Genomic DNA, 9,983 nt, shown 5'->3' with positions numbered 1-9,983 from the left:
CTGGAGCCTCCAGTCAGCTCCAAATCCAGGATCCTGTTTCATGGGACCATGCAAATAGGAAAGGAGGGGTCTGCCCTTTTCTGGGGTGCCATACCCATTTCCCCATGCGGCCCCAGGATGCTCTTCCCAGGGATGGGTTCCTCTGAGCAGACCGTCTCAGTGATGTCACAGAGCCTCCTGGGTGTTGCTGTTCCGTGAGCCAAGGCCACCCTGAGCTTGTCACTTGAGGTCACTTTTCCTGCTGGCTCACCTTCGCTCACAGCTTCCTTCTCTCTCTCAGAAGCAAGCACCCAGCCCATTACAAAGTGAGCTGGAGGGGATCTCGAGGCCCAATTCATGGAGAGGGAGGGAGCCTAGTTCATTCTTTTGTAATGAAGAAATCCACTAGTTTGCCATCCCTGGGACTTGATTGCTTGAGCAATCCACCAGTCAGCATTAAGATGGGCATCATCTCCAGGCTGGAATGTGTGAATTGGTTTTGTGCATATTGACTAACTGGGGATGGCTAGATAGATAGATAACAGAATCATAGAATTGTAGAGTTGGAAGGGACCCCGGGGTCACCTAGTCCAAACCCCTGCAATGCAGAAATCTCAACTGGATATGACAGATGATCACCCTACCGCCTCTTAAAAATCTGTCATGTGAGTCTGTTCTTCTGTCAAACAGCCCTTACTGTCAGAAAGTTATTCCTGATGCTTAGTTGGAATCTCCTTTCTTGTAACTTGAAGCCATTGATTCGGGTCCTAGCCTCCGGAGCAGGAGAAAACAAGCTTGCTCCATCCTCCATGTGACAGCCCTTTAGATTTTTGAAGATGGCTATCATATCTCCTTTCAGTTTCCTCTGTACCAGGCTAAATATACCCAGCTCCTTCAAGCATTCCTCATAAGGCTTAGTTTCCAGACCCTTGACCATCTTGGTTGCCCTCCTCTGCACATGTTCCAGCTTGTCAACATCCTTCTTAAATTGTGGTGCCCAGAACTGGGCAGAGTACTCCAGGTGTGCTCTGACCAATGCAGAATAGAGTGGTACTATTACTACCCTTGACCTGGACACTATATTTCTGTTGATGCAGCCTAGAATAGCATTAGCTTTTTGTTGCTGCTGCTGCATCAAACTGTTGACTCATGTTAAGCTTTTGGTCCACTAAGACCCCTAGATCCTTTTATGTACTACTGGCAATCCAAATATCCTTCATCTTCTATTTGTGCAGCTGGTTCTTCCTGCCTAAGTGCAGAACATTACATTTGTCCCTATTGAAATCCACTTTCTTAGTTTTGTCCTAGTTCTCAAAGCTGTTACAGTCATATTCTTATTCTGTCGTCAGCAGCATTGGTTACCCCTCCCAGTTTGGTGTCATCTGCAAATTTGATGAGCATCCCCTCAATACCTTTATCCAATAAATAGATAGCAATTTCACTCTTCAGCTTAAATCTTTGCAAGAAAAAGTGACTTGATTTATTCCTCACCTCCTCCACCACAAGAGACCTTTGCTGTGCTGTGGGACTATTTGAATGTAGACCTTTCTATTTCCAGTTTGGGTCCCGTCCCCCCAGTACATACAAGCAGGATGTCCCCATATAATCTGGTCTGTGCCAGTGGCCAGGGGTCAATTTCTGCCCTTAGCTTCTGTTAAGAATCTGTGAACATACGAAGAACCCTGCAGGATTAGGCCAATGGGGGCCCACCTACTCCAGCATCCTGTTCTCACAGTAGCCAATCAGATGCCCGAGCAGAAGAGTGGTATTATTTAGTATCTGGTGTTTGGAGGTAGAATACAACCATCATGGCTAGTAGCCATTGATAACCATGACTCCATGAATTTGTCCAGTTCTCTTTTAAATCCATCCAAGTTGATGGCCATCACCGTCTCCTGTGGTAGGGAGTTCCACAGTTTAACATTGTGGTGCATGAAGAAGGACTTGCTTTTGCCTGTTCCAAATCTCCCAATATCACTGGATAGCCCTGAGTCCTAGATTTACAAGAGATGGAAAGGAAACATCTCCCTGTCACTTAGAGAACCTGGGGCTTCTTTGGAGGGGAGTGGGGTATGCCTGCCCCTTCCCAGATGCCTTGTGACTTCCAATGGGGCTGACACCAGGTGTGCCAGTTGATGGCTTCCGGCTTCCATGGGGCTGCTGGTGGAGTATTTCATGGTCTTGGAGATAGGTATTGGGAGTCTCAACATTCATAACCTGTGTGTGTTTGTAAGGGCAAGTTGCAATTGTTGAGCATTTCTTCTTGGGACAGAAAACACAGAGCAGAAGGCATATAAGGGCATGACTGACGAGGGAGAATCATCCAGTGAAGGTAAGGGACTTGGGCAGTTTGTGAAAGCTATATAGTAATTCAGGGCCACTGCAACTTCAAACACAACTTCCAAGGGATCCAATGTGCATTCTGTAGGGATGCTACTCGCCATACCTCACTCCCAAAGATCACCGTTTTGATTGCACCTTAAAAAAATATGTTGATTTTACACTATTTCCCAGCAACATAAATAGTACAGTGTGCAAGTTCTCCCTAAATCAGACTTTGTCAACATGGTGCGCTCCGTATGGTTTGGACTACAACAACCAGCAGCCCCAACTAATAGGGCCTAATAGTGTGGTGCAGGGACTTATGGGAGCATGGCTATGCTTGCGGAGGCTGAATAGAAACAATGGGGAAGGAAAAAAATTTAAAACAAGTATCAATAAACCATTGCAGGAGATGAGCTCTTAATTGCTTGCATAAGCCTGACAGAATAAAAATGTTTCAGCAGGCGTTTAAAAGTTGGCACAGAATACAACCGCTGGTTCTTCCTATGTCTTTCCCTAGCCCTGAGAGGGAAGTTACACTGAGAGACAGAAACTGGCCCCAAAATCACCCAGTGAGCTTCATGGCTGCATGGGGATTCAAACCCTGGTCTCCCAGGTCATAGCCTAACACAAACACTTGTAGAGGTCCTTCTCATTTACCCCTTCTGCTCCTCTTATGTGGCTCCTTCGTCCTGCCTTCAGCACCCTCTAGAATACGACTCCCAAGTGGCCTCCAAAGGAGCAGCCAAGAGGAACATGCCCCTTTGGGTCAAAAAAGGGGTCGCCACTCCCCTGCTTGAACTAATGTAGTGTTTTCTGCTCACAGCAGGAAGAGGCAAACAGTTATGATGAGCACTGTAAATCAGGAATGCTTCACGTGTGGTCCTCAGCAGAGAACCCTGGAATTGTAGGGACCCCAAGGGTTATCTAGTCCAATCCCCTGTGATGCAAGGATCACAGCTAAAGAATCCCTCAGGCGACCATCTAATCTCTGTTGAAAAACCTCCAATGAAGGAGAGTCCGCTCTCCGAGGTAGTCCGTTCCACTGTGAACATGTGATTGGACTCCAGCTCCCATTATCCCTGGCTGCTGGCCATGCTGGCTGTTAGACCTGAGAGGAGATGCAGGTCATCAACATCTGCATGGCCCCAGCTGTAAATAGCACTCAACTTACCCCTTGTTCCTTTAAAAGGGTGCAGAGAGTTTCCACCAGACTTTGCACACACGCTCATTGCTTGGTGGCAACGAGGTCTGGAACCTTGAAACCGCCCAGGCCTTCGGAAGTGCCACCTCCCTGCAGAACGTTGGGCAAGCTATCGTGATTCTTGTCAGCCTGGTGAGTTGCTGCAACCTCCTCCGTCCCCTACTCAGGTCGCCTCCACTCCATCAGCCACCTCCTGCAACTCCCAGAGGCCGCATCCCAGAAGGAGGTCGTCCTCTGCATTGTGAAGGCTGCTCGCAGCCAGCCAGCTGCCGTGATACCGGTTCTCGTAGTGATGCTCCAGCAGGACGAGGTAGGAAAAACTGCTTCTCTAACTTAGACCGTTTTCCAAGACTGGTTCCCCCCACCTCAAGTGCCCTTCAGAGATTTAGGACCACAAATTCCATTGGCCCCAGCCTGAGAATTGTAGACCAAATCCTCTCAAGAGCACCAGCACCAGTTGTCAAAGAGTTAAACAACTACTGTTTATAAGTTTATGCAGGCATCTGAATGTAACCCCACTTCAGGAAGCTTTTAATGTTTGATGCTGTATTTTTGTTGGAAGCCGCCCAGAGTGGCTGGGACAACCCACTCACATGGGCAGGGTAAAATAATAGAGCTTAAATGGACAGGTCCTTCCCTCCATGCTCAGAAACTCTCTCCCTCTCTCTCTCTCTCTCCTTCCTGCAGGCTTCTGCCTGGCAGAAGGTGGCCATCTATCGCAGTCTTCAGGCCATGATGGAGCACGGCCTGGAGGTGGAGCCCGCCGGCCAATTCATCCTTGCAGCCTCCAAGCACCTGAGGGCATCTCCAGATGTAAGGATACTGCAGATGACTCCCAGAGGCATCTCCCTGCTTGGTGGTTAATTCTGGGTGGTGGTTGTTGCTTTTAAGACATCCTGAGGCCAAACCCTGCTTTGCAAGCTCCCAGCCATGTGGTAGGCAGGTGGGCCGGGATTTTCATCCTGCCTCCTTATTTTATCAATTGCATTTATCTCCCGCCATTCTCCATCCCGTCCCCCGCACCAAGGAGCTCAAATGTACAAACATGGTTCTCCCCATAACAACCCTGTGACTTAGGGTAGGCTGAGAGGCAGTGAGTGGCCCAAGGCCACCCAAGGAGCTTCATGGCCGAGCGAGGATTCGAACCCTGGTCTCCCGGTGTTCCTAATCAGACGCTCTAACCACTATGGCACACCGGCTCCCTTTGCTGCCAGGTTGCTGGACTTTGTGCTTCCTAATCTCATTTCCGCCCTCTCAGCAGGAAGTGCCCCGAGAGCTTCAGGCAGCGGCAAGCAGCACCCTGGCCACCTTTGCCTGCCATCACTTCCACCCCATAATGATGGAGCTCCAGCACCAGCTCAAGCCGTTTGCCCCGCCTGATGAGTTCACTCTCCTGACCCTGGGGAAGATCGCAGCCAACAATGGTACAAGGGCAAGTTCTTGTTAGAATTCCTGTTGTCAGGAGCTCATCCTACACTCGAGTAGGACCCTGGTAGAGACTCATGCCCGACTGGCATGTTCTCTCCCTCCTGGTTGATCGTTCGGGAGCTTCAAAAGCTTTCTTCAGCCCGAACATCATAGTGACCAATGCCAACAGACACCGGCACACCTAGGGAACCGCAGAGTCTTCCCAGCTTGCGTAACAGACCTCAACAACTCAGCATTTTGGTTAATCTACTTTATTTACATATAAACACACATGGAGCACTGCAACCTGGCTCCCTCTCTCTCTAGCATCAGACAGCAAAGAGAAAGAACAAAGGACAATAGTCCCACTTCACGGAACATAGTAACACAAACATCCTGTCTCCGTCACTTCCCACTCTGTGGAGACAAAACATATACCGTCATGTGAAAGACAACAATCCCATGACTGCAATCATGGAGTAGGAATTCTCCTGACAGTTCCGTCTTCACCCCTGTCCTGATCCAAATTGCCAAGAGTCCAATATGGCTTGTGATCTGTCCCGGGAATCTCCTTGATAAAACCCAGGGGTGGTTTCATTCCCCAACCCAGGGTATGATCAAGCGCACTTCCTGATTTCTCTGCCCATCTCTCCTCAGTGTACAGCTGCGTCCCTTTCCTGGGCATCACCCTAACCACCCTCCAGACCGCCATGCGCCGGATCGAGGATGGACGGAGGCGCAGGGCTCTCTGCACAGGTGGGTCCCGCAGGGCCTCCTTAAGTGATGCTTTGCAAACTTGGGACACCTTACTCTATGGTCTTAACCCCTTCGTGCATTAACCAGAGTTAAAAGCATGTTGGTTATATGAGGCTGAGTTATCCCCACCGTTCTCACAGTGGCCAACCGGATGCCCATTCAGGGAAGCCTGCTAGCGGGACCTGAGCAGGGACGCGGACTTATAAAAAATATTGGGGGGGCCCGGGAAAGCTCATGAATAATAAATAAGCTCATGAATATGCAAATAAAGTGGTGCCGCCTCCTCGTGAGCGAATAGGGGAGAGCGTGCTGCGCCTATTAATCAGCTCCAAAGGAAATTGGGTGGAGCTTTTGCTCAGGAGGGAGGGCAGGAGGAAAAGCAGCCCGACCCTGTGCATTTTGGGCTGGGGGAGGGGCGGCGATGGCGCTCTGCTGGAGGGGCGCCGGAGATTATTGGGGGGGCGGAGCCCCCCCAAACGATTTTTTGAGGGGGCTCGGGCCCCCTCAAGCCCCATGGAGTCGGCGCCTATGGACCTGAGCACAGAAGCACCCTCCTCACTTGTGGTCTCCAGCAACTAGCTTTCAGAAGCATTGCTGCCTGCATCTGTGGCAGCAGAATATACCCATTCTGGCTAGGAGCCATCCATAGCCTTCTCTTCCTCCATGAATTTGTCCTTTCCTCTTTTAAAGTCAGCAAAACAACACCACCACCACAAACTGGCTTATAAGTATAAAACCAAATTTACTAGAATAATAACTTTCTTTATCCTGAGCAAACCATTTTGTATGACTGGGTAAGGTATAGTATGAGACTGATATTTTCTAATTTTTATGGTTTACCACACATTGGAGTGCTATTTTGTAGCAAGCAGCTTTTTAGACTGAAGAAGCGTGTAGCGAAACCTGCAATATATCCGGAGAACAGGTCTCCTTTTGCCCACTTGTGTTATTCTCATCAGGGTGGTGGCTTTGATTTGCCTTCCTGTGATTGGTCCACGCATATGGCTTTGTGTTTCCAACTCAAGACCCATTGAAGAACATCTCATCCAGTTCAATCTTTGAAAAACAGCTTTGAAAAACTTTTTCATATTCTCCAGTGTGCTCCCCTTGCCATTGTGGCGGCACGGGGTTGCTGTTCTGTGATTGGACTTACGCTACTTGTTGAGCTGTTCATTCATCCAGTCTGTATAACGTTTATTGCACATGTAACTTGTTAAGATACAGTTGCACATTTATCCACTCCATGTTTACAGTATCTCCAGGCTCTGTTTTGCACATGGCACCTTAGTATGTTTGTTGCTTGAATGGTTACAAGTCTATCTCTATTTTAGTTATTATTCTAGTAAATTTGGTTTTATACTTATAAGCCAGTTTGTGGTGTTGTTGTTTTGTTGTACAGTGGTGCCCCGCAAGACGAAAAACTCGCTAGACGAAAGGGTTTTGCGGTTTTTGAGCTGCTTCGCAAGACGAATTTCCCTATGGGCTTGCTTCGCAAGACGAAAACGTCTTGCGTTTTTTGCAAGTTTGTTTCCTTTTTCTTAACACCCTTAATACAGTTGCGACTTGACTTCGAGGAGCAACTCATAGAACGCGGTGTGGTAGCCTTTTTTGAGGTTTTTGGCGATTTTTGAAGCTTCTCCAAAACTTTTCCGACACCGTGCTTCGCAAGACGAAAAATTCGCTAGACGAAAAAATTCGCGGATCGAATTAATTTCGTCTTGTGAGGCACCACTGTATTATTATTACTGTCACCACATTTGATACTTTGTGTATATACTCTTTTAAAGTCATCCAAGTTGGTGCCCATCAAAGCCTCCTGCAGGAGTGAGTTCCACAGTTTAACTATGGAAGCAGAACTTCCACCTTGGTTAACATGCTCTGCCTTTCATTTCTCTCTCCCCACCCCCTTCTCTGTCTCTCATTCACATTCCCAAGCTCTGGAGCAGATGTGTGGGGCAATCCGGATATACCTGCGGACCTGGGAGCGAAGCTCTTACCCCCGCATCAGCGTCCAGCAGTTCTCTGCCTACCTGCTGCCTCTCTACTCCTGCATGACCCGAACTTGGCTCCCTGGATGCGATGCACAGGTGAGGGGCAAGGGGCAATCAATCACCCCCCCCATAACCTTCAGGGTGCCTTCGATCAACCCTTTCCTGGGACTCTCTCCATCTGGGGAGGGGTTCTGGGTGACTTTGCTGTCTCCCCAAGGATCGTGCTGCAGGTTCCTTGGATGGAAGAGGGACACTTTCTACAGTGGCAAGATTTTGCAGCCTAGAGTAGAGGTGACTGGTCTTTTTCAGACCGAGGGTCACATGATCCACCTTGCAGGGGCTGCATGTCAAAGCCATTGGACATTAAAACAATAATTAAAAGGGTTTCATAGGGCAAAGGACTTGGGAGACCAGAAAAACTTTTTAGCACCATAGTATCACAACACAGGAACCACAGGGCTAGTCAGTAAAAAAAATAAAATAATAAAATTAATATAGTGGAACCCTGGTTCTCGAACGCCTTGGTACTCAAACATTTCAGCTCCAAAACACCAAAAACCTGGAAGTAAGTGTTCCAGTTTTTCGGAAGCCGAACATTTTTCGGAAGCCAAAGGTCCAATTCAGCTATCGGCTATTGTTTCCAGGGCACCTGCGCCAATCGGAAGCCGTGCCTTGATTTTTTGAACGTTTCAGAAGTTGAACGGACTTCCAGAATGGATTACGTCCGAGAACCAAGGTACTACTGTAGTTAAAAAATGGACAGATTTTGGAGGGCCTTGAGAAGGGGCACAAAAACATCTTGGCATCACAGGATCACAGCAGGTGACCTCTTAAATTTAGAACTTAGTTTTGTTTTTTTAAAAAACTCACCCTCACCCCTCTCCTGCGCCCACTCACCAGCAGTCAAATAGCACCTCACACTTTAATCAGCACCAACCCTTTTTCTGCAGGCAGATATCTCACTGGGCAAGCAAACCGACCCGGGCCAAAAACATGTGTGGTTTCCTGCTGGCCCCCCTAAACTGGCTCTCTGCCCTTAGTGACTGGGGGGGGGGGACCCTGCCCTGTCACCAGTGTGGAAGGTGGGTTTCCCATCTTGCCTCCAAATGTCTTGTGACAGCTGCTGCCTCCCCACCCACAAAGGTCCAGCTGGCAGTCTTGAAGACTCTGAGCCCCATCCTGCGACTCCTGCTGCCCAGGACAGACTTCCAAGCTCAGATCTACAGTGACATCTCTCTGCTCCTAGCCCAGTATGACAGCAGCACGGAGACCTTGCTCGTTACCAAGGTGAGCATTGCGGATTGCTGCTCCCCGCTGGCACCCAGGACTTGAGCAGGCCACCCCAAGCTCGGCTGCTGTATCAATTTCTATTTAGGTGTATATAGATTTTATCTGTTTAAAAATATATATATTGCCATGATAGGCAGCTGCGGGGATCCAGGGACCCTTCATCTCAGCAACTGCTTTCAGGGAATGAGCTGTTGTGCTCATTATTATGTACTGAAGTTCTCACCCTGGGCCAGCAGGGGGATACTGTAGATAGTTCAGGTCCACATATGCAAATAAGGGATTGAAAGTGATTGGATAGTTGCAGAAAATGATTACTGTTGCGTTCTAGGGGAGCTCTATATAAGCAGGCTGGCTGAACCCTTCAGTTCAGTTCTGTTCGGGCCTGTGAATAAACAAGAGCTGTTTGAAGAATCGCTGTGTTGTCTGATATGTTCACCCACAACTTAACAGTTTTTGCTAATAACAATACTAATAATTTATTGTTAATATGCCACCCGTCTGACTGGGTTGCCCCAGCCGCCCTGGGCGGCTTTCAGCACATTAAAACATTCACAGCAAAACATCAAACATTAAAAACTTACTCATACAGGGATGCCTTCAGATGTCTTCTAAAAGTCAGGTTGCTTTTTTATTTCCTTGACATCTGAAGGGAGGGCGTTCCACAGGGCGGGCACCACTACCGAGAAGGCCCTTTGCCTCACTTCTTTCAGGGAGGGAACTGCCAGAAGGCCCTCAGAGGTGGACCTCAGTGTCCGGGCTGAATGATGCGGCTGGAGACGCTCCTTCAGGTATACAGGGCCGAAGCCTTTTAAGGCTTTAAAGGACAATACCAACACTTTGAACTGTGCTCAGAAACGTACTGGGAGCCAATGTCGTTTTTCTTGGACTTCCGGGTCGGCGCCATCGCCGAATGGCGGACTCCCTCCGAGCTCCGGAGGGAGTCTGCTCGACAGGGGCTGGGTCCTATCGCGCCGGCGACGCGGGGACCCTCAAAAACCATGGGCACGGAGCCCGTGGACATGGGGACTCGACTG

At 48.8% G+C, this 9,983-nt stretch overlaps 1 protein-coding gene across 1 annotated transcript in view; it reads left to right on the top strand.

The window, feature by feature from the left end:
- The first annotated feature begins 33 nt into the window (after positions 1 to 33).
- The window catches only part of MROH2A (maestro heat like repeat family member 2A), a 44,499-nt gene continuing 34,549 nt past the window's right edge, over positions 34 to 9,983 (top strand). The window contains exons 1-8 of the mRNA XM_081172838.1: positions 34 to 305; positions 2,214 to 2,311; positions 3,673 to 3,815; positions 4,193 to 4,318; positions 4,767 to 4,929; positions 5,570 to 5,668; positions 7,604 to 7,755; positions 8,803 to 8,946. Coding sequence (XP_081028964.1) covers positions 2,281 to 2,311; positions 3,673 to 3,815; positions 4,193 to 4,318; positions 4,767 to 4,929; positions 5,570 to 5,668; positions 7,604 to 7,755; positions 8,803 to 8,946 — 858 coding nt within the window. The 5' untranslated portion in view covers positions 34 to 305; positions 2,214 to 2,280. The remainder of the gene's footprint in view (positions 306 to 2,213; positions 2,312 to 3,672; positions 3,816 to 4,192; positions 4,319 to 4,766; positions 4,930 to 5,569; positions 5,669 to 7,603; positions 7,756 to 8,802; positions 8,947 to 9,983) is intronic.

This window comes from Podarcis bocagei (genome assembly GCF_964188305.1).
Source record: "Podarcis bocagei genome assembly, chromosome: 15".
Taxonomy (NCBI): domain Eukaryota; kingdom Metazoa; phylum Chordata; class Lepidosauria; order Squamata; family Lacertidae; genus Podarcis; species Podarcis bocagei.
This window is presented reverse-complemented; position numbering and strand designations above follow the sequence as displayed.